Raw genomic sequence first — 24156 nt, 5'->3', positions numbered from 1 at the left:
CACTGAGAAAAGCAAGCTCTGGAACAATGTGTATCAGTTTGATTCCTCTTGAAATTACATATTTTTAAAAATATATATGTAACATAGAAATTTTCAGAAGTATAAGCACTAAACTGGAAACAATTGTTATTCTGGAAGGGGACTGGGATGAGCTTAGAGTAGGGATGGGAAGTTGGTAAAGATGGATTTTTACTTTCATCTATATTGTGTGGATTTGTTTTTTTTTTTGCGGTATGCGGGCCTCTCACTGTGGTGGCCTCTCCCGTTGCGGAGCACAGGCTCCGGACGCGCAGGCTCAGCGGCCATGGCTCACGGGCCCAGCCGCTCCGCGGCCTGTGGGATCTTCCCGGACCGGGGCACGAAGCCGTGTCCCCTGCATCAGCAGACGGACTCTCAACCACTGCGCCACCAGGGAAGCCCCGTGTGTGGATTTTTTTGCAATAAAACATTTGTGTTATCAAAATGTAAAAGGTATTTTAAATTAAAAAAAGAGGAACTGAAATAATCTAACTTTTTAAGTTATCAAAACTGATGATCAAATCTATTAGAACGTCATATTGGTATTTTACAAAACAGCTAAGACTGAAAGTTCAAAAGTACTTTTCCTATTTTGTTGAAAGTATGTGTGTGTATGTATATGTACTGTATATATTTATATTTACTACATACACCTAAATATTTGTACATGGATACTACATCTATCTACTATGTCTATCTATACACACTATATACATCTATATATACTGCATATATCTATATATGCTGGTAATAAAATGCATAAATGCTGCTTTGGTTTAATCATAGATAAATATCTCATTCTTTATCATTGTTCTTATTACTTATAATGGCAAAAATATCTCCTATATGATTATGATTAATCTGGTAACTGAATACTGTTTGCCTTTAAAATAATTCGATTAATTTTAGTAAATTAAAAAAGTTTTCTGACACAGTTGCAAAATTAAGAAAAAATGAAACGCTGGTTTACAATACGTAGCATCCCTTTAAAAGAAACCCTTCCAAGTGTGAAGAATGCGTTAAGGTTTTATCAAGTGAATGCTCTTTGTGTAGAAAAACTGATCTAAATCATGATTTAAACTTTAGAACCACTACAATCTTTCCATTTGGGCAAAACTTCTTGGAAACTGACAGGGTAGAGGGGTTATTTCAGACCTCTGGGGATATCCCAGGAAACAAAATCTCCTCTAAAGGAATTGTGCAAGATTGACACCAACAGGGATTCCTTTCCAGACTGCGTGAGACTGTAGATTGGGTATTTAGTGCCACTGAGAAAAGGAGAAGCCACCAGGCTTTTTCTTTACCCAGGGAACCCGTCTCAAAGATATTCAATGGTCTGTGCCTGCGCCGACGTCTCCTGGGGGTGATCAAATCCTCCCCCTTCCCCCGCAAAGAGGAGACTGTACCCAGACCCGCGATCACGCACCTGCCGGTTAACAGATCAGCCCTCCACATGCAGAGGCACTCGCCCAGCTGTGTCGGAGGATCAGAGCCGGCCCTCTCCCTCCTCCACCCCTGCGGAGCAAAGGGCGGTCATTTTCTGCTCCTCCCAGAGTCAGAAGTGTGCACATGCCTTCCATCACAATTAACTTAAGACTCTGAAACAACACAAACTCACCCACAACACGCTCAAAATCAATGCCATCAATACCCAGAAGGAGGATACCAAAAAGGCAAAACAAAACAAATCTATTCAGAGAGTAAATACTCAAAGCAACAGGGCTGGAGTCAGACACACTACAAGGTCAACAAATCCAAGACTAGTTCAAGTGTGGGCATTTTATAAACTGAAGAGCTGCCCAATATCCCAGGGGTCAGAAACGCAAAGGCCTTCAGGTGCCAGCTAACGGAAAGGTCTATAAGATAATAGAGGGGGGTCCTGTCAGGAGCTGGACTGCAGGTGCCCAGGTAAAGGCATTCACATTCAATTTTTAAAAATTTCAATTCCTGCTGTGTGATTCCTAAACAGAGTCTACCATCAAACAGAGTTAAATATGGGTGCAGGGTGGATAAAACTGAATGCAAGTCAAAGTCAGATATGTTGCCAAGGAGTCCACAGGGCATGAAAGGCAGGGCAGTGATCCTAGCTGTCATTATTTGAAAGGGTAGTGACCACTTGGTTTAAATCTTCAAAGGTAACAGCAAAACAAAAGTTAAAAGAAATGGCTTACTAAGCTCGAATATGAGGGATTCAGATTAGTCACATAGATTCTTGACATAAGTAACTGAGCTGGATTACGAAAAGATTGCACACATTCCCTTGGAAGGCTCTAAATAAAGGGAGCCTCCAAAAACAATAGGTGTGACCTTATTGGAAGGCAAGGGGTGGACCGAATGACCTGCCAAGGTCCTGATTTAAATATGTCTGTATAGTCAGCCCCTGGTTATCCAGCCCAAAGAAGAAGACAGTGACAAATCATCCTAAGCTGAAGATAATAAAGAGTTATATTTGCCTTTGGAATGTATTTTGGTACTTAAATTAGAACGTGTCTTTCTGATGCTCTGAGAATTCACAATGCGTCAATAACAGCCACAAAGGAGGCCTGACCTGGAGCTGGGAGGCTGCCCAATTTCGCCATCCTGTCCTCTATGTAAATCTTCCTCTTTGCTGGTGGTGAGCAATGTCATCTTTTAGAAGAACACCTGGCAGCCCAAGTTTTCTCAGACAGGGGCTGCCTGGCTCAGCCCTTCGCTGGGAGAAGAGACAAGGGCCTTTCCCTGGTCTCTGGCTGATTCAGAATAAAGGCCCAGGATGGTCTGGTTCTTGCTTCTAGAGGATGACTCCAAAGTGCTACAGGCCCCACAGGAAGCAGCAAGCTAGACAAGGTTTAGACATCTACTCTAAACTGCCTACGAATGATGGTCTAGCTGCTCTGCCACAGAAGACACAAAAGCAAATTTCTTGAGTTCCTTGGAAGAGAAAGAGAAAAAGGCTTCACTGAAAAGGAAGGTGAAATGCATGCCCAGCACTGGGAAAGCAAGAAGCTGGGTGCTCAGGAGATGCAGTAACAATCCCCTGCCCCTCAAAGGATGGGTGGGATGGAAATCTGAGCTTGCCACCCATTGTCCAATGAAAGGAGAACCTGGTCATCATTGTGGGGGCCCAGGAGGAGGGAAAGATAGGAAGAAGGGAAGTTGCCTCACTGTTCTCTGTCCTCTGTCAGCTCCCAGTGCCTACCAGAGGGAGGCTGGTGTCATCTGGTAGGAGGCAGGGCCAACTAGAACATCTCAGAAGTACATCACCGCCCCTTACCCAGAGACCCTGGCAGAGCGGCACAGGCTCCAGGAAGCAGGATTTGGCCAGGAAGGCTTCTCTTGGACTCAGAGAGTGACTGGACAGTCACAGAACTGAACACAGACAAGCTGCTTGGCTCCGGCCCTGCACAGGTCACCCCCGGCAATAAGGGTCATTACAACCATTCCTATTTCCCCCTTTTCTATCACACTCTGCTCTTTAGTTTTCCTTCCGAAGTCCCAGACAGTGCTGTCTAATTTAAATGTGGCTGTATAATATTAAAATGAAATAAAATGAAAAATCCAGTTCCTTGGTCACAGTAGCCACATCTCAAGTGCTCAACAGCCACACGTGGCCAGTGGACGCCATATTGGACAGAACCAAGATAGAACTTCTACATCATCGTAGAAAGTTCTATCTGTCAGCACACTAATCTAGACTTCCATGAGATCTAGAATCTAGGAACTTCTACTCTTCATGGTGTACAAGAAAAGAATAAATGAAAGAAGAAATGCACTTACAAAGTATCTTTTCTATACATCATCAGCACTAATCCTCACCACTGCCCTGTATGGTAGGCAGGGGTAGATTTCAACATGCCCATTTTACAGATGAGGAAAGTGGGGGCTTGTGTAGTTAAGTAACTTGCACAAGGCTCACAACTATTGGATGACACAGGATTAAAACCAGGTTTTCCAATGCCAAAGTCAGTGGTTTCTACTGTTACATGCAACTGCTACAAATAATGTTACTTGCCATTTACTTTGTTCAGTGCTGCCATAAAAGCTCCAGCCTTCTAGAATGAGGTTGACAGGGCCCTGGAGTGTATTTATTGATTGGCTGGTTTTTGAAGTGACAACTAAACTTTGTACAATGTAGTTTAGCAGCTCTATAGTTAGGGAGCCGTGGGGTTCAAATCCTGACTCATCCACTTATTATTTACTTGATAGAGGGCAAGTCACTCACCATCTCTGAATCCTAATTTCCTTTTCTTGTATATTTACTGCATAGTGTTGTCAGGAGGATTAAATAAGACAGTGCGTGGAAAGGCTTAGCACAGTGCCTGGCACATATCAGTGCTCCATAAATAAGGATTATCAATGGTGACTGGCAGAATTTACAATGCACTCACGTACAACAGCGATTGAACCTTCACAATGGGGGGCGTCTTGCTATCTCCATTTCTGCAGATGATACATCTGAATCTTGGTGCGTAAGGGGCTGACTCAAGGTCATGCAACTAGAAAGCTGCAGATCTAAGGCATGAACTCAAGCTATTTGGACTCCAAATCTTTTCTTGATACACAATGTTGCATCTCAGGAGAGAAGGGACCGGGGGCGCCGAGGCATGATTTAGAGGAAGTTTAACTATCCTTCTTCATCGCCAACTTCCCCCCTTCTCTGAAACAGGCAATTCATGTTTTCTTAGTCTTGTGTAAAATGCTGTGCAAAGGCAGCTTTGAGCATCCCCTTCTACCATAATTGTCACCCTTAAATCCCTCGTATATAGAGACTCTAGTGTCTCACTGGTGAGGAAGTAACACCTGCATAACCAAGGAGGCCAAAATATGAACAGAGTGCCTTGAAGCAGGGCATTCAAATCTTCTCCCTGGAAAGCCTGTGGATTAAGCACTTTTCTTCCAATCTACCCTCCATCCCAACTCACTGCTACAGCAAAAAGGCAAGGACACAGCCTACCAGAACCCAGCTGAGTCTGGCCAAGACCCAAGTGCATGAGAATGTGTGTTGTTGCAAGCCCCTGGGCTTTTGGAGCTATTTGTTATCTGGCCCTATTACAGCAAAAGCTGACTAATGTATCTGTCAAACCCAGGGCAGGAGGTACTTACCCTGCCACGACAATCTCAAAGTCCCCGTCGTGGTCCACATCAGTCACCGCCACTCCATAGTTGAGCTGGGTGGGGTTGCTGTCATAGTCAGGGGGCAGGACTGAGTTGGTGACGGCCGTGAACATGGGTTCAGCGCGCAGGGACCCCTCAGTCAGGGGCAGAAGCCACAGCAGCAGCAGGAACAGAAACATCTGGAACATCTGAAACCAAAAGTTACAAATGTTAGGTGCAGCAGTACCTTTCTTCCCTGTTCCTGGAGGGCTTGGCAACTCCTAGGCTGCCACTTTTCCACAAGACCTGTCCCGACTATGCTCTTTAAAACTGCAACCTGTCCCCATCATGTCAGGTCACCCTTATCCTGCTCTGCCTTTTCTTTTTCTACAGCACCTATCACTTTATAACATGCCGGATGACTTCCTCATTCATCATGTTTTGTTATTTAGTGTCTGTCTCCCTCAGCCAGAACATAAGCTCCACCAGGGCAAGGCTCTCTGTTTCGTTCTTGTATGCACTCAAAGCCAAGGACAGTGTCTGGCACAAAAGAGGCACTCAGTACATATTTAGGAAGGAAGGAAGGAAGGAAGGAAAGGGAGGGAGGGAGGAAGGAAGGAAGGAAGGAAGGAAGGAAGGAAGGAAAGGGAGGGAGGGAGGAAGGAAGGAAGGAAGGAAGGAAAGGGAGGGAGGGAGGAAGGAAGGAAGGAAGGAGGGAAGGAAGGAAGGAGGGAAGGAAAGGGAGGGAGGGAGGGAGGGAGGGAAGGAAGAAATGGTAGAGTATAAACACATGGGCATCTCCCATCCTCTGGGAGAAAGGCTGGGAGAATGAAGAAAACAACAGATCTCAGACAGTCCAGGGGTGGGTGAGAGCCCCATGAGGGTCCATGTCTAGAACAATAGTAGAGGCAGTAAAGGATTATCCTTCTGTGGGACCTACCCCAGAGGCAGCCTGGAGGGAATCTGTGACTTGGAAGGTTCCCCTGCCAAGGTCCCTCCCTAGGGCAGCTGGCCGTCGCCTCCGGACCAGGAAGCAGTCAGTTATGGAATGTATTCCAGCAGGATCTGGCGAGCGGCACATCATTCACTTGGAGAAATTAAACCACTGTGTGTGTGTTTTATTATAAATTAATTATGTATAATCCATTGTATAATTCATTATTGTATCTCTAACATAACTCAGGGTGTTGCCAAACAGCCTGGAGCTGCGAGAGCTGGTGGCAGGCACACAGGAGACAGATGAGAGTGGCCAAGGAGGTGGAAGAACTCCATCCTTTCCTGACGTGAGCCAGGGAGACACTGAGAACGCTACAGATAGCACCACCCCGAGCTGCTGCCCGCAGGCTTAGAATCAGAACGCTGAGAGTGTTCCAAAGGCTCCCCTGGGACAAGGCCCACAAGGCCTGCACAGGCAGCCCCGCAGGCAAGGCGGTGCCTTCCTGCCTACAGAGGGCGGCACACCTCTTCCTGATGGAACTTCTCCTGCTGGCTTGTCAGTGTGGCTGGCAGCCAAGAGCAAGGCTGAGTGAGGCTGATGTCTTAATGAAGAGAAGACCTGAAGACTGACTCCCCAGATGGAGACAGACATTCCTGCCAGCAAAGGAGCCTGCTCCAGTTCAGGACCCAGAGACCAAAAGGAAGGGCCCAGGCACTGTCTACGGAGCCAAACGTGATTCAGAAGCCTTCCTAATGCCTCGCTGGGGAGGCTGGAGAGAGGCACGGGGCAGGGCTCTAACTGCAGGGCAGAAACTAACCTCGGCGAGCCTTCCTGGGAAGAAAGTTCTCGTAGCGTGCTTAGAGGGCACATGCTGGGTGTTGCACTATCAGAATGAGGTCAGTCCCAATTACAGAGATGTCTGAGCACAAGAGCAGCATCTACTGGGCTGTCTAGTCGCTAAAGGCAAACACATCACTCCGAGAGTTCTGCAACTTGGCAAGAAGTTTGGTTGCATAAAGGAAACTCATAATTGGATTAATGAGCAGCTGGGGTGGGGTGGGGGAATGAGAAGCTAAAGAGTATTTAACAACCAGGTTAGCCATGCTGAAATGTAGCATGATCTGAAGGTCACAGGACTTTTCAAGGTATGAATTCTATTGTAGGGATGGCAGATGAGTTTCAACTTGACAGAAAAAACTGACTGGCAGTGGCTTGAAAGAGTACTGTGGTCAGCTTACAACATTTGCAATCAATGGGCATGAAGGAAAAACTGGTATTGGGCATGCATTCTCGAAGCTATTAAGCTCCTCCCAGGCACTACTACACTTGCAGTTTGGGTCACTGCCACCAGGGAGGCAGGTCCTATTAGGGTAATATAAGCATCTGATAAAGTTTTCTAACGAAGGCCACGAGGGGCAAGAACCGTGATCCAGCCTCTTGATTTTTACCTTTGTTTGAAAAGTAGAACTTTTAATTAAAGGAGACATCTGAAAGAAATAGCTCCTCTGTGTTATCCAGTTCCAGATAAATAACCTAAAGCAAGATTAAACAGAAATAATACACCTGTGGGATGACCTCTGTTTTGCTTGGTGACCTTGAACAAGTCACAGCCTTGCTGGGTCCCACCTTGATTCTCCAAAATGAGGGTCTGGGAGGAGATCTCTAAAGGTCCTTTCCGGCTCTAAAATTCTATGATGAATTAAAGGATTCCTTTTAGAAGCAGACCTTCGGCAGTTTTTCTTCCCAGCTTCTTCTATAAACTTCAGACCAACCTGTGTAGTTTTCCTTTCTGAGCATATTAAACATATTTTGAGCAAAACAGCTATTCAGCAGAGCTCTGTAGCAGTTCCCTTGCAGGGGCCAAGCCCAGACAGGAACGTGCCATCATTAGTGTGGAACCGGATGCACTAGGCATGAGCAGACCAGTGGACGGCCTCCCCCCGGGGGGGTGGGCTGAGAGTGGAGCAGGGAGAGCAATTCCTTTATATTTCATTCTTCTGACATGCCAAAGGCTCCCAGGGCTGCTCAGCAGCAGCTGAAAGTTAGAGGGTCAGCCGAGGGCCTGCTGGGAAACAGTTGTGGTGGGAAACTTAGGAAAAGGCCTGGTAAATATCCCCCCTCTAGCTCAGGGCTCAGATGAAGGAAATCACTGAAATGCTCCTCTACACTCTGGCTACTCAGTGGTCGCCAGACCAACGGCATCGGCATTAGCGAGGAGTTTGTTAGAAATGCAGAATCTTGGGCCCTACCCCAGACCTAATAAATCAGAATGTGCATTTTAACACGATTTCAGGTGATCTGAATGCACGTTAAAATTTGAGAAACATTGCTCGACCTTAGCTGTACGTTGGAATCACTTGGGGAGCTTTAAAAAATACCGTTGTCTGAAAATGATTTCTTGGATATGACACCAAAAGAACAGGTGACAGAAGAAAAAATAGATTACATGGACTGCATCAAAATTTAAAACTTTTGGGGACCACAGGACACTATCAATAGAGTGAAAAGGCAACCCATGTAATGGGAGAAAATATTTGCAAATCATATATCTGATAAGGGATTAATATCCAAAATATATAAAGAAGCCCTACAACTCAGCAACAACAACAAAACAATCCAATTCAAAATGGGTAAAGGACTTGAATAAACATTTCTCCAAAGAAGATATACAATTGGTCAATAAGTATATGAAAAGATGCTCAACATCACTAATCATTAGGGAAATGCAAATCAAACCCACAGTGAGATAATACTTCACACCCATTAGAATGGCTATAATCAAAAAAACAGGAAATAACAATTGTTAGTGAGGACGTGGAGAAATTGGGACCCTTATGCATTGCTGATAGGACTATAAAATGGTGCAGCTGCTGTGGAAAACTGCTGTGCAGCAGTTCCTCAAAAAATCCAAAAAACAATTACCATGTGATGCAGCAATTCCATTTCTGGGTATATACCCAAAAGAATTGAAAGAGGGGACTGGAACAGATATCTGTATACTCAAGTTCGTAATTGCATTATTCACAGTGGCCACAAGCAACCCAAGTGTCCATCAATCCATATGTCCAAAGTGTGGCATGTTCACACAATGGAATATGATATGCCTTAAAAAGGAAGGAAATTCTGACACGTGCTACAACATGGATGAACCTAGAAGACATTATGCTAAGTGAAATAAGCCAGTCATACAAACACTGTATGATCCCACTTATACGAGGTACCTGGAATAGTCAAATTCATAGAGGCAGAAAGAAGAGTGGTGGTTACCAGGGGCTGGGGGGACAGGGGAATGGGGAGTTAGTGTTTCACGGTTATGGAGTCTCAGTTTGGGAAGATGAAAAGTTCTGGAGATGGATGGTGGTGATGTTTGCACGACAACGTGAATGCATTTAATATCACTGAACTATACACTTATAAATGGTCAGAATGGAAGTTTTATGTTATGTATATTTTACCATAATAAAAAAATACTCATGCCTGGTCTCATCCCAAGATATTCTCACTCACTTGGCATAGGACGCAGCAGGGGCATCAGAATTTTAAAAGCTCCCTACATGATTCTAACATGTTGCAAAATTTGACAATTTATACCAGTGCTCCAGTGCTTCTCAAACTTTAATATGTACATGGATCACCGGGTGGTCTTGTTAAAATGCAGATTCTGATTCAGCTGATCTGCAGGAGAGCCCAAGATTATATATTTTGAACAAGCTCCCATGTGATTCTGACCGTCCTGGTCCATAAACTACATGTTGAATAGCCAGGGTTAAGAAACCATACTATATATATACTCTCGTTTCTCTTCATATCGAATAAATCTTTCGCCTTTTACTAAAAAAAAAAAAAAAAAAAGAAACCATACTATATGCTATAGTGATTCGTTCAAGAAACTTCTCCTCTGCCTCTAGATCTAAGGGTCTGAAACCAATCCTAGGGCCATACAATCCTCAGGGCTGCAGGCTCGGTTGATCATTAGATACTCAAAGTACTAGCTATCTTCAGCTCAGTCAAAGTACCACAATTGATAGGGACTGACAAAGAGGGATTCTGACTCTAATTTTTGCAAAGAATTGAGAAGAAGGAAAGGGCTGGAACTGGAGTGGGGGGTCAGGTCTAGTAGACAAAAGATAGCTACCATTAATGCACAGAGCCTAGAGAAGATGGGGTATGGGCAGGAATTTGCAAGCCAAGATAGAGATGCATGCCAATGTGTTCCCCCAAACCATCGTGGTGCCCAGTACTAGGAGGCACTCAATTAACATTTGTTAAATGGATGAAGGAATAAGTCCAAATGAAAATGTGAATCAGCAGAAATTGCTTGCAACTTGTCATACAGTTATCTTAAAACTGTTCTTTCGGGCTTCCCTGGTGGCGCAGTGGTTGAGAGTCTGCCTGCCGATGCAGGGGACATGGGTTCGTGCCCCGGTCCGGGAAGATCCCACATGCCGCGGAGCAGCTAGGCCCGTGAGCCGTGGCCGCTGAGCCTGCCTGTGCTCCGCAGCGGGACAGGCCACAACAGTGACAGGCTTGCGTACCGCAAAACAAAAACAAAACCAAGAAACAGTTCTTTCCCGAAAGCAATTCTTCTTAAACTGTAACGTGCTTACCAATCACCTGAGGGTCTTGGTAAAATACAGATTCTGATTTGGTAGGTCTGGGGTGGGGCCTGAGATTCTGCATTCTAACAAGCTTTCAGGGGATGCCGAGGCTGCTGGTCCGCAGACTTCACTTGTAGTAGCAAGGCTCTAGACCAGTGATTCTAAACCCTAGCTGTCCAATCGAATCACCTGGGGAGTTTTTAGAGCTATGCTGCTGCCCAGATCCTTCACCCCAGTTTCTGATTTAACTGGTCTGGGGTGGGGGTCGGGTGTATTTTTAGAAGCTCCTCTGATGATGTTAAGGGGCAGCCTGGGCTGAGAACCACTGCCCCAGACTCACAGTCCCCAGCTGGGAGTGTAAGCTACACTCTGATTTGAAGTGAAAAATGTTTCTACTACTGGAATTCATCACCAGCTTGTTGAGGTCTACCAAGAAAATCTATTTAGCCAGAGAGCATCATAGGAAGAGGCGGGATATGGAGTTTGGGGAGGAAAGCAGAGCAGGATGGTACTGCCTGAAGCAGAAGGACAGCAGGTGCTGGAGTGACCTCAAGTTTTACACAGTTGGCTCAGAAACCTGTCACACCACTGGGAACATCTCAATCTTTGGGGAGAATGTGGAGAAAAGCTAAAAATCGAATTTTAAAAAGTATGTTGAACTGAACTTTTTTGTTTTCTTGAATGCTGTGTAACAAGCACCTACTAGCTATCTACAGGTAGCAGTGGCGTTAAGTAGTAAGTAAGAAGTGTTAAGTGCAATGGGAAGACATCTGGGGCAGTGCAGCCCGGGGGAGGCGAGGATAAATATCAGTGGCAGGGCTTGGCCAGAGGGTGCAGGACCGGAACACCTGGGCTGCTCCTGCAGGGGAAGGGAGAGGAGGGGGCAAAGAGGGCTCTTAACAAGGGCGAGAGGTGGTCGGGCTTGTGTTTCAGGCGGTGGGAAGAATTGCTTTGTAATAATTTCTTAAAAGTATTCTACAAGCTAACAATCCTCAGTGGGATCGAGAGAAAGATAAATAAACAAACCAAAGCCCAGAGTCGGGGACCTGGATTTGGACCTCAACTCCACCAGAAACTAGCAGGTTCTTAATCTTTCGGATCTCCAGTGTCCTCATCGGTAACCTGGGAATCCTATGACATGCCGAGGTTTCCAGGGTTAAGCGAGCTAGTGAACGGCTCTCGGGGGCCAGGCTCGCTGCTTATTTCCGTTCCTTTCACACAGATAGCTGTAAGGCTAGACAGTCTTTAGACACTGGCTGTGGGTCACATGCGGCCAAACTCAGTTTTCTGCGGCCTCGGGACTTTCCTGAATTGGGTCTGAAAACTGGTAACCAAGCAACCTAGATCTCTGATGTAGGGTCAGGCAGCTGTGGCTTCCAGGGCAATTTTTAGGGCAAGCAGTTCTTTAGCAATTATCGCAAGAGCCAAGGACACCGCCCTGAGCTCTCACAAAAGGAAGAGCCCTGAATGCTTCAGATGTTGGGAACCAGCAGGGAGCACAGACCCTTTCTAGAAGCTGTAGGAGGGCAGAGGCTTGAGGAAGAGAGGCAGCCACAGAAGCATTCCGCCCTGTATGGGCTGGGCCACCGGATCTACACAGAGGAGCGCCTGGGACTAAGGCGTCGTTGGAGGAGAGCTAGGGGAGCTTACTGACCCACAGTGACACTTCCTGTGGACCTCCAATGAGCCTGGGGCTGTGCTCGGTGCTGGGGTCACAGGGAGAAAGCTAGTCAACATTTGCAGTACAAGGTGAGGGGTGCTGTGGAGGAGGGGCACAAAGGTATCTAAACCAGCCAGGTGGAGGGGGAAAAGAAGAATGTTTTGTGGAGGTAGGATGGTGTAGCTGAGCGGTGAAGGATGCTAAGAAGTTAGCTGGATAAGGACAGTGAGGAGGAGAAGAGAAGGAAGACAGCAGACTCCTCAAAGGTCTGGCGAACCAGATGCCATCCCAACCTGCCCTCCTAGCACTGCCTATTTAAAGGTCCCACACTGGGTCATGAGTTAGAGGGAGCACTTATTTTTCCCTCCCCAGGTTTCCATCCGGAGGACCTTCCATTGGATGAGAGCGCTGGTTCTCAACCAGGGGTGATTTGCATCCCTTGCCCTCAACAGCTGGCAATGTCTGGAGGCATTTTGGGTTGTCCCACCAGGGAAGGGGGGTGCTACTGGCATCTAGTGGGTAGAGGCCAGGGATGCTGCCAAAACATCCTACAATGCAGGGGACAGCCCTCTACAACAAAGAATTATCCAGCCCAAAATGTCAGTAGTGCTGAGACTGAGAACCCCTGGACTAGTGTATCATTCCTGACTCCCCTCCTTTTCCCACTCCCTCCTTCCAAGGGCGGGAGCAGGGACTCACCAGATGGGTCAGTTTGGGAAAACTGGGCCCGGAGAGCCTTTTCTGGACCTGCCTCCCTGCAGAGGCCACTCTCTGCCATGCGCTGAGCTTGGCCAGGCAGGCTCAGGCCTGCCCCCACCCACAGGGAGGGCTGCAGTGGGGATGCAGGTACATCAGCTCCGTGAATCCCACTTTGAAGCCTGGCCTTCCAAACAGCTGTATCTGTAATGATGGTAGCGTTTTAATCTCCATCTGTCTGAGCCCTGCCTCTCTCTTCCCCTCCCCTGTCCCTCCCCACCTTTCTTTCCCTTCATTGGTCCTGAATCTGAACAGGGAAGTGGGATGCTGTTCATTGGACCCTTTCAAACCCCAACACTCAAACTGGAGATCTGGAGTCATATTTGGTTCTTGCTTCTTCCTTATTCTTCACAACTGCTGGATCACCGAGTCAATCCACTTCATGAATCTCTCTCGAAGCTGCCCACTCTTTCTATCCCCACTGCTGGGGATTTGCCCCCTTTATCCTTCAACTGAACAGCAGTAATATTTGTTCACTGCTCCCCCTTTCTTCTCATCTCTCCCTACTTCCACATTAGAGCTCCCTTTCTAAATCTCGGAGCTGATCATGTCACTCTTCAACCTAATTCACGGGACCCTGTACACAAGGCAAACGGAGATTTGTTTTTAATTGCAATTTCATATAACAAGTACTATATGAGGAATGGGTAGTAATAACAACACTTACCTACCACCGACTATGTGCCAGGCACTACTCCAACCCTTTACATGGATGATCTCATTTAATCCTCATAGTAACCTTGTGAGGTAGGTACCACTTTTGTCCCCATTTTACAGATGAGGAAATGAAGGCACAGAGAGGTTAAGTAACTTGCTCAAGGTCACACAACTAGTACGTGGTAGAGCCAGGATTTGTGTCTAAGCCATTTGGCTCCAGAAATGGTGCCCTTGGACACTACACTAAACAGTGTCTTTCACTACACCAGACTTGTCTTAAAGGAAGTAAGATGGGAGCACAACGGAAGGAGCAAGCATCTCTGCCTGGGGGTGCTGGGGAAGGCCTAAGAGGCAGTGATGAACTGGCCAGAGGGACAAGGTGGAGAAAGCATTCCAGGCTGAGGAGCCAGCACGTGCATGGTGGCTGAGCAGGGTCATGCAGCCCCAGGAGGCTCAGGGTGGCTGGGACAGGACGGATGGTGGGTCGGGGCGTGGCTAGGAGGTCAGAAGAGGCTGCGGAGGCCTGGCACAACACAAGCCAGAAGGGTGAGGGATGACTTGGCTGGAGGGACGTGTTGGAGAGAACACTGCAGCAGCGGGGTGTGGAGGAGGCCGTGGGAGCGTGGGCCTGGAAACAGAGAGGCCAGCTAGGAAGCAAATACTGTGGCCCAAATGGAGAGAAAGCTGCCATTCAGTCATTCACTCGGTCATTCATTCGCTAGTCTTATGCACCTCTGTCAGGCACTGTCTGGGCATCGGGAAAACAGCTGAGAACAAAATGAAGTCTTTGCTCCCGTGGAGCGTATATTCTAATGCCTCAGTCATCGGCGTTTCTCCACCCCGTCCCCCGTCCCCGTCTTCCGCATTGCCAGCCTGGAAGACAAACACCAGACCTTCTGTACCTCCCCAGCCCCCCGGGGCCACCATGTCCTATGCATCTTCCCCAGCACCGTGAAAGTATAAGCCTTCCTCTTCCTTCCCGCTACCTGGAGAGAACTCCAGATGCTGCCTGCGGCTGCACTTATAGAAAAGAGGCCTGGTCCTGCTCCAGAACAAGGCAAACGAAAACGCAGGGGACCCAGGCTGGGAGATGCCACAGAGACCCGCAGGCTAGTGAAATGGTGTTTCTGAAAGTGAGAGGACAAATGGAGTCTCCCAGCCTCACGCACAAGGCAGCGCAGGTCCGTAATGAGTATTATCAACTGCTCGGACTTCCGGGTCTGTAAAATGGGAAATGAAATGAGATAACGCATGCGCAGTGCCTGGCAAAGTCCATACGTGGTAGGTAATGGCGACGACAGTGATGCTATTACTACCGCATAAATGTTTTTCGAATGAACGAATGCATCTCAGGAGACGGAGTCCAGGCCCACCAGGTGCTCCCTGTCGGGGAGTAGCTGCCGAGTGTCGAATGGAACTCACGGGACTGTCAGACGTTGAGGCATAGGCTGGCTTCTGTGACTAATTCGTCTAGGGACCTGGTGGAGTTCTTTGACATTTTAAACACTGCTTTCCAAATGCAAAACCCCTCAGTTTATAGTCACATACACATCCATTTTCAAGCATTTTGCAGATGCTAAGAGCCAGGTTAGAAATGATGTCTGAGGCATGGCTTCTGACCTCAAGGAGCTGACAGTCCTCTAGGGCGGACACATGATACAGGCGTAGGTATTCAGAGTAGCAACAGGTACAAAGTGCAGACGTAGCCCGTAGGAGGGAGGGATTAAGTATCGAGGTGTGTAGGGGGTGGGAAGGGCAGGCAGGAAAGGCCCCCTGGAGACAGGGAATCTGGATTCCAATGGGAGCTACATTCCAGGTGGATTTGACTCAGCTCGGTGCAGGTGGCAATGCCTTTGGAATGCAGTGTCTGGGGTGCGGAGTGGAGGGTGCAGGAGAAGGCGGAGACAGTCTTGCGTGGAGGCAGCAGCTGGGGCCTGTAGAACCCGCCTGGCGCATCTGGGAAGGAGCCTGGAGTCACCCGGTGAGGGAGGTCTGAAGTCGGGTAGAGATCCGATTAGATTTGGGGCAACAGTGTGCAGAACGGCTAGACTGGCTGGTTTCCAGAAAGTGAGTGAGAGTGTCACAGAGGGGACTTGGACGTCCCGGAGCTGTGGGTAGTTGACGGTGCGGTACTGGATGACCTCCAAAGTTCTCTTCCGAGCCTAAGTGTCTATAGGTCAGGTTTTTTTTCCTAAATCATTTAAAATGCATTAGCGGACCTTGCTATTTAAAAGCGTTCTCCTGGGAATCTTTCCGTGAAGCAATGATTCACTCTCCAGTCTGTCTTTGGTGGAAATCCAAATGATCGTCTCTTCTATCAGCTTACAGCTACCAAGACAGACCTGCACGGAGCTTCCTTGTAGCAGCCTGGTGGAGGATGGGGGCAGTGGGCACCCGCCAGAAGTGAAGGGGAGGAGAAACTCAGCCCTGCTCCAGGCTTAGAGCTGGTACCATCTCACAAGTGGGCCCTGTGTGGGCTCCTCAGACCCTGCTTGATCCGTGGGACCTTTGGAGGTTTACAGAGCCCTGGGGCCAAGCGCCAGCTCTGGGAAGAAGGAGCCCGAAGGAAAGCTGGCCTTATGGACCCAGGCCTGTCTGGAGATCCACTTTAATACCAAGGGCCACATCTGCCCCAGACTGGCCGCCTACATTCACACATTCATTTGTTCACCCACCGAGCACCTGTGGAGCCCCTCCATATGCCAAGCACTGTGCAAGGCACTGGGTTTACAGCTGAGAACAAAAGACACATGTCTCCACCCCCGCTGCTTGCAAGGCAGCATTTCTCCTTCTTGGGAACTCTTCTTTCCCCACCTGCAAAAGGCTCTTTGGATATACATAGCTTCTCGGATGACTGGTGCATGATTGCGATTCCAAGAAAGAGTCTGTTCTTAGACTAGGGCGAAAGGGAACGTGACATCACTAAGGCAAGGCGACAGAAAGGGCCTGTGTGCTCACCGACTCTGACTACAGGGACTGACCTCCAGAGGCTGGGCTGCCCTGGACACACAAGATGCTCACCACCTGCACGACAGGAACTGGGTGAGATTTGAGCGAGCTTGCCCTCCCAATTTGGGCAGGGAGGGGTGGAGCCTTGGTCCTCTAAGGACAGCCTCTAGGAACTTCCCACCTCCAATCCTGAGGGCAAGGGCAGGGCGGGGCCTTCAGTGAGAAACTCCAGCCCAGGCTGCTCCCATGACCCCTGCAAGGTTCCTCTGCCTGTCCAGGTGGGGGACAGGGGTTCCCCGGCAACCTGCTGGTCCCGAAGGAGGGCAGGGACAAAGGAAATCCGGAGGAGGGGGTGGCTCTCAAGGTAGGTGGAGCGGCTGTTAGGGAGGGAAGAAGTCCCCACGGTCCCTTCCTCAGTCAACAGGACCCCTTAGCTCCACAGTGATTCCCATGACCTTGTCACTGTACTTGTTGGGTGCAAACAAAGATAAGAGTAACTGGAAGCCACAGGAAGGGTCATCTTACACTCTCGGCAACACGATTCCTTTGTGGCTAATTCAAGTAATATGTCAAAATGTCCCTTGGAAGAGATCTTTAAGAATATGTCTTTTAAGTAAACAAGGTTTTCCTAATTAATGACACGCCTGCCCACCCCTCCAAGTTCCTTGCAGAACTTCCCTGGGCCAAGAGGGCTGAGCAGGAAAGGGTGGTGAAGTCGCGGAGGGAGCGGGGACAAATCCAGCCGCGTGTCAGTTGGGGAGCTATCGGTTTCTCCGCCGGATGTTGATCAGATTTCCTGGGCTGGAACCAACTCACAGGGCCCGGGTACTGGAATTTTTCCAAGAAGCAAACGCTTTGCTTCTTACGAAGTCAACATGATTTCTTTCAAGGAAAATTTTTATCCTTTCTTTTTTGTAAGTGTCTAGGGTTTTTGAAGGGCAAATCTTTGGACTTTTCTCTAAAGACAATGATTATGATATAATTATCATTCGCTAAGACCACCCCTGACCCCACACGCACTCACAGAGAGGCCTGGGGGTAGGGGAATGACGTGCCCAAACGTGTACCATGAGTCAGTGGCATAGCCAGAAATAGAACTTTCCAAACTCCCAAATTCCTAATCATAGCAATATTAATAATAGTCTCTTTATAATTTTCTAAGTGTTTTCACAGCTCACATTGAATCTTTACAACAACTTTGTGGAGAGTCTGGGTAAGTCATTCTCAGGAGACAGCAGATCTGAGGTCCAGACCAGCTTTGCCACTTGTTTGCTGTGTGACCCTGGCTGGTCTATTCACCTCTCTGGATCTCAGCTATAAAGTGGGAGCATTGGGTGAAAATACTTCTAAAATCCCTCCCACCTCTAACATGCTGTGATTCCATGATGTGATGCTCTGGTCCAGGGTTTCTCCACCTTGGCACTAGTGACTTCTTGGGCCAGACAATTCTTTGTTGGGGGGCTGTCCTGGGCATTGTAGGATGGTTAATGTCATCCCTGGCCTCTACCAACTAGATGCCCAAAGCACTCCCTGCCCCAGTTGTCACAATCAAAAATCTCTACACACATTGTCAAGTGGGCAAAGTAATCCCTCCGTTCACTGCCCAAGGACTTCAATAAGGTCAAGACCATGTGGTTCAGTGGAGAAAGGTCTTCCTGCCCCCGCCTCTTCCCCAACCCCTGCACACTTTTCCACACACTTTTCAAACACAAACTCCTAGTTCTTTGCTACTTCTCATTTCTTAAATGCCCTCCGTGGTCCAGCGTGTGTTTGGTGTGATAATGAACCAATTGATTTCATACCTTCTCTTAAAGAGAGTTCACAGGTTTATGTCCCCTAAGCAACCAGCCAGGCTCCCCAGAAATCCCTCGCAGAACCCTGGATGGCCTGGAAGCCTGTATCTGCAGCCCGCAGGAGGCTCGGTGAGCACGGATTTGTCAGCACTCTTAAATCACTGGGCTCTGAGGAAGCCTTCTCCCAGCACAAAGATCCTTCCTTAGGAATCAATAGCTCAAGGCCTTCTATCACACTCAGAATTATCCTGGGACCTGTAAATTTTCTTTTCCCCAAGCATGGCAGAACCCCGAAATGAAAACCCCAACACGGGGGAGGGAAGAGGGCAAGGAGGGAGTCCTGCCAAGGAGGCCTTGTCCGCAGCCCAGATGTTGCTGTGAGCAGAGGCTGATGTGCGAACCTGGACACTCGGTCTCATTCGCCGGGAAATGGAAGACCCAGTGTGGTTCCCAGGGGTCCTGCAATAATGTCCTCTCCCAGCTGAATACCTCTTTACATCTCACCAAGGGTAGAGGCATGTTAAAGACTATCTTCCTTGATTTTCACTATCCTACGCTCATCACAGGTTGCCAGCCTCATCATTTTGCAGAGGAGGAAACTGAGGCATGCAGAGGTTAAGCGGTTTGTCCAAGGCGCCTGAGCAGGAAGTGAGGAGTCGGATTCTAAGCCTGAGTCATTTCCACTACTGAGCTGCCTTCCCAGCGAGAGTAAGATTAAGGGTCAACCATCTGGTGAGGTTCATGAAAGAGGCGACTTCTTGTTTCCTCAGTGTCTAATGCCACTCCCCCATTCAAACAAAAATACAGAGGTACTGTGCTATAGCTGTATTTTATGTAAGTATATTCCTCTGGGCTTATCCAGAACCAAACCATGCCTTGGGAATGCTGGCACAACTCTTCAGCTAGAGCTGGAATCAGGCGCAGATCCCAAGCACAGCCTCTCAGAAACCCTGCTTTCAAGGAGGGGGCTGTGGCTCTCCGGTGTTCCACATTATCCTACCACCTCCCTCCTCTACCTGAAGAAAAAGACCCAACTTGTCTGTGAGCCTGAAGGAGATGAGGAAACTCAAGCACCTTCCCTGGCAACAAGCATCCCTCAGGTGAGCCTTAGGGACAGAAGAGGATCCGCCTCTTGGAATTTTGGCTCCGCAGCACTGGTCCCTCCTGAGGGTTGCTGGCAAGTCTGCAGAGGCTCGGGGCGGGGGGGCTCTATGCAGAGTGCAAAGGAGCAGGGTGGGGAGAGGACACAGAGGGGGCAGCCCACAGGCCACTCAGCAAACCTCCTTCCCAGGGCCTGGCTCAGATGTCAACAGCCAGCCTCACAGAAAAGAAAAAGGGCAATGGAAATGGTAGTATCTTCCAGGTCACCCAAGAAGCCCTAATATGAGGATTTTGCAAAAATAGAACATCCTAGAACTCTGACCTTGAGCTGGGAGCAGCAAGGATGGGGAAATGGGCAAATACTGATTGGAAACTCTCCACTTCACCCAGGATCTGAGTACTGGAGGCCCCATAGGCAGTGGTGCGACTACAGGTCAGAGAGACCTCACTCTAGCATGCCTGAACAGAAGGAAGGAAAAACTCCAGGCTTGGGTTCCAAGACCACCGCAAGGGGCTGGGCATATCTGATTCCTACGTGTGTGGACAGAAACCAGGAGTCGCATTGCTTTTGCCTATAAGACCACTTGAAATAACAAGACAAGGTAATGGAGGAAGGGGAAAGAATAATTAGGAATTTCTGTTACCTGTATATGTACATTATGAGAACTTTATCTGCTCCTCACCTCCTCAGTCTGAATAACAGATTCAAAGGAAATTTCCCCCAGTTTACTAGATTTATTAATTTACCGATGTCTTATCAGTCAGCAATTATGAACACTTACTGTGCAGAGAACACACGTCCATCTCCATAGTAAAGAGGAAGCAGGTCATGGGAGCGGAAAGAGCTCTAAGTAGAGGACTGGAAATCCTAGGACCCAGTCCTATCCTTCCACCAAATAGCCATGTGACCTTGGGCAAGATACTTGCCTTAACTGGGTTTCAGTTTTCTCATCTGTAAATTAAGTGTGCATGTGGGACGGCGTTGGAGTAGGTGCTCTTCAAGGTTCCTTTCTTCTAGCTCTAATATTCTTGGGCTCTATGAGTCGTAAACAAGTTCAAAGAACACACCAGCACCAAACACAAAGGATGATCTCAGAGAGCAGGTGGGGCTAGGTACCAGCTCTATTTCCTTGGAATGCTGTACATGTATCTGTCTCATTGCACCTGAGACCACAGACCACCTGAAGTCCAGGAAGTACGTGGTAGAAGGGTTCCAATCATGAAGGTGATGGTTAAAGGCTATAGCCTGAACCTGCTTAAAGCATTAAGTTACGATGACCAATGAAGGGCAAGAAGTGAAAAGTCAGTGGTCCTGAGCTGGGTGCCTTTGGCGCCCCCTACTGGGCACCAAAGAGCCTGCTGGGCAGCTTCCATTGCCTCAGCAGGCAGCAAGCAAGACTGAGAACAGGACTGTCACAGCTGTTTAATAGGACTACCTTCCTGGTCTGTAGTCCGCTCTCTATAAGAGTATGTTTCACTCTCCAGAATTACACAGACCATTGGTCCACACATTCAGAGGGCACTACGGTGCTGCTGTAGGACGTCTTAACCAAACATCAAGGTGCAGAGTAATAACCCTCAGGGTTCAGAACACCAGGTGCAGCCCAGATGGAGAGGAGAGAAGAAAGCAACAAGCAGGTATTTTGCTGTACAAATCCCCAGTGGAGAGAAGGTCTTGGGAAATGCAGCAGAAAAATGTTGACTGCAGGTAGAGGATGGAGCTGGGTTTGGGGGTATGAACTGAGAGCCCCACTAAAAGATCTACAGGCTGATGCAGCTGCCCTAGGAGTTCAAAACACTCATTCATGTTCAGGGATGAGCCCCAACTGAGCAGCCCACTTTTGACCTTCTCCAGAGACCATTAGTACCAACTGTAAACCAGGATATTCTAACTGTGGTCCACTGAGCCAGCATCAAGACCTTAAACTCCCTTCATTGTCCCTTAAATGGACTTTAGGACCTGCTGCCAGAAACATGTTCTTAATCAAGTCAGACTGAGAGAAAAAGCTTCCTCAAGGGCCATATTGGAAGAACCGCCATATTCCCACTTTCCATTCTCCATCTCCCCTTCCTCATGGCTGAGAATGAGGTACAGGGTGACTCTGAATTCGCTCTAATTCAGTCTTGGGGAGCTGCAGCCCCAAGTCATCAGGGTCAAAAAATCTCCCACCAACAGCGTTTCTCTTCCCACAAGAGTTCTCCCCTGATTCAAGCAGCACTACAGAGTTGTCCCCTATCCCTGGAACCTTCTTGCCTTCTTTTCCACCTGGCTTCACTTGGGAAGTCCTGCACCCATCCAAGACACCTCAAGTGTGACTCAAGAATATGTCTTGCCTGGAGAGCTGAAGCACCTCCTGGGACACACAGAAGCCACACTAGGTGCACACCTTACCACCACCAGTGGCAATATTCATTAGTCATTCCCCGAGGAAGGAAAGTGACCCCCCTCCCCAACCCCAGAAACACTTCCCGGCCACTCTGGGAGGCTCCTATCCAGGCTGCGATGACTCTGGTTTCTTGAGTTGGTTTCTGCAGAAACAGGACTAACCAGGACTCCCAACTACTGTACTGCGAAGAAGCGCGCTGCATTGCTGGGCATGCCCCCAAGCTCGGCCTGCTGCCCCATCAAAGCCTCCATGTGTCCCCACTGGGCTGAGGAGGATCCCTGGTCCCCCTGGAATGCCTGAAGCTGGCTTGCCTGAGATAGGCTGAAAGCAAGCGGACCACACCTCGGTCCAGCAAAGGCAGCCGGCAGCTACGCCGCGCGCTGGGCTGGCTCCCCGAGCTCTCTGCCACCCAGCGCTGTGCCCGGGAGCTCGGCTTTCACGGGGAAGAAGAGCTAGCTTCCCCTAGGGCTCCTCCCCATCTTGGAAGCCTAGGCACCCAGCCGAGGCCAGTAGCTTCCCAGGCCCGGAGCTGAGCCTGGTTCGCTGGGTGACTCCCCACTACCCCAGGCACATCCCTCCTCACCTGCTCCGCCCCCTCCCAGCCCCGGTGCCCTCTCCCCAAACAGCTGACCTCCAGGACGCCCCCGACACCTTCTCTGCAACTATGAGGGCTATCGCCCCCGCACCTCCGCTCCCACCTCTCCTCCACCTCCGGCCCCGCACCCGCCTCTACCCCAGCCCGCGGGAGGCTCTGCGCGCCAGTCGAGTCCTGCGCCTCTTGGCAAGTTGGAAGCCAAGCCGCCGCCGCCTTAGCGGTCTCCGTCTTCCCCGATTCCCGGGTGCCACCCCCGCCAGCCCGGCGGGCGGATCGGGGTGGGGCGTAAAGGGCGGGAGAAACTTTCTCTGCCTGAGTGGGTGAGGGGCACGGGAGCGGGTACTCACGCCGGCGTCTGCGCTCGGAGCCATCCTCGGGCTCTCTCAGCCCCACCGCCTGGGGGCGTCGGAGAGCGGGAGCTCGCTGCCGCCTCTGCCGCCGCCGCCGCTGCCTTCCAGCTCCCAGTCCCGGTCCCGGGCTGGCCTGGAGCCTCCCGCCCCGACGCCGCTCGCTCGCTTTATACAACTCCACTCGAGCGCGCCCGGGCTTATGTAAAGGCTGGCGGAGACCCGCAGCCAATGGCGCCGCAGCTGGAGCTGAGGGCCCGGGGGTGGGGGGCGCCCGCGTGGCCAATCGCGGCCCGGGGAGCCCGGGGAGCCGGGTGGGGGGAGGGGCGCCTCCCCTCGCTGATTTAGAGCCGGGATTGCGGTGGCAGCCGCCGGCAGCCCGGCCGGCCGGGCGCGACGCGTCGGGCGCTGGGGTGGGCGGCGGCGAGGGCGGGTGCCCCCCTGCGCCCCACCGCTGCGTCGCGTAACCTTCAGGAGGCAGCGGGACCTGGCGAGGGGGGCGAGGGCGTCTGGCTGGGCGCTGGGGGCCGGGGGCTGGCGGGAAGCAGGGGTCCCCCGGGAGGAAGCGCCGGGAAGGAAGGCGGGGGAGGGGGCGGCGAGCCCCAGGGCCCCGCGGTCACCCCTGCGCGCAGGGCCGAGAGTGGCGGCTGGGACAGCGGCGTGCCTTCCCGTTTCCCCAGATAGCGATCTGGCGTCGCCGGGCCGGGCCGGGCCGGAGCGGCCGCGCGAGCCGCGGTGATGGCGAGATTTCGCGCTGCGGAGCGAGCGCTGAGCCGATCTTTATCCGGTCAGGGAACGTGTCCGAGTGCCTTCCGGGGACTGCTCAGTATGGAGAGCGGAGCTTCGCTACGGCCCCAGAGGGCGGGGAGCGGGCGAGCACAGCTCGGAGATGAGGCGCGGCGGCGGAGGCGGTCGCGGGCAGCGTCTCTCCCTCCCGCCTGGTCCCCCGCCCGCCCGCCCGCCGGCCTTGCGGGCGGTGCCCCCACCCCACCCTACCCCTCCTAGCCCCTGCCCAGACAGGGCCGAGGCTGAGCCCGGCCCACCCGCTCTGGTCCGGTGCGTCCATCCAGCCTCCCTCACCGCTTTGCTCACAGGTATTGCTTCCCCCGCTCCTCGAGCCCCAGCCCCCTGCCGTGGGCGGGAAGATCTCAGCCTCTCAGGGCAGGGTGCAGCGGGGGGCTAAGCTTGGGAAGAAAGCCCTTGGTCAGCAGTGCCCAAAGTGCCCGTGTGCGGGGCAGGAAACTGGCCTAGGTCGATAACACTCTCAAGTCAGGTCCCTTATTTT

At 50.2% G+C, this 24156-nt stretch overlaps 1 protein-coding gene across 3 annotated transcripts in view; it reads right to left on the bottom strand.

Annotated features, from left to right (window-relative positions):
• CRTAC1 (cartilage acidic protein 1) overlaps positions 1 to 23074 on the bottom strand; it is a 133970-nt gene extending 110896 nt beyond the window's left edge. For 2 of the 3 annotated variants that reach the window (XM_060286853.1, XM_030865263.2), the window contains exons 1-2: positions 22872 to 23070; positions 5101 to 5300 (exon numbers count right to left, since the gene is read on the bottom strand). In XM_060286853.1, coding sequence (XP_060142836.1) covers positions 5101 to 5300; positions 22872 to 22895 — 224 coding nt within the window. In that variant the 5' untranslated portion in view covers positions 22896 to 23070. Of the gene's footprint in view, positions 1 to 5100; positions 5301 to 22871 lie in introns of all 3 variants that reach the window. The other variant, XM_030865265.2, reaches the window with a different exon arrangement.
• Positions 23075 to 24156: the final 1082 nt, after the last annotated feature.

Source organism: Globicephala melas, chromosome 16 (assembly GCF_963455315.2).
Source record: "Globicephala melas chromosome 16, mGloMel1.2, whole genome shotgun sequence".
NCBI lineage: Eukaryota > Metazoa > Chordata > Mammalia > Artiodactyla > Delphinidae > Globicephala > Globicephala melas.
The sequence above is the reverse complement of the archived record's forward strand: the minus strand, read 5'-3'. Positions and strand labels throughout refer to the sequence as shown.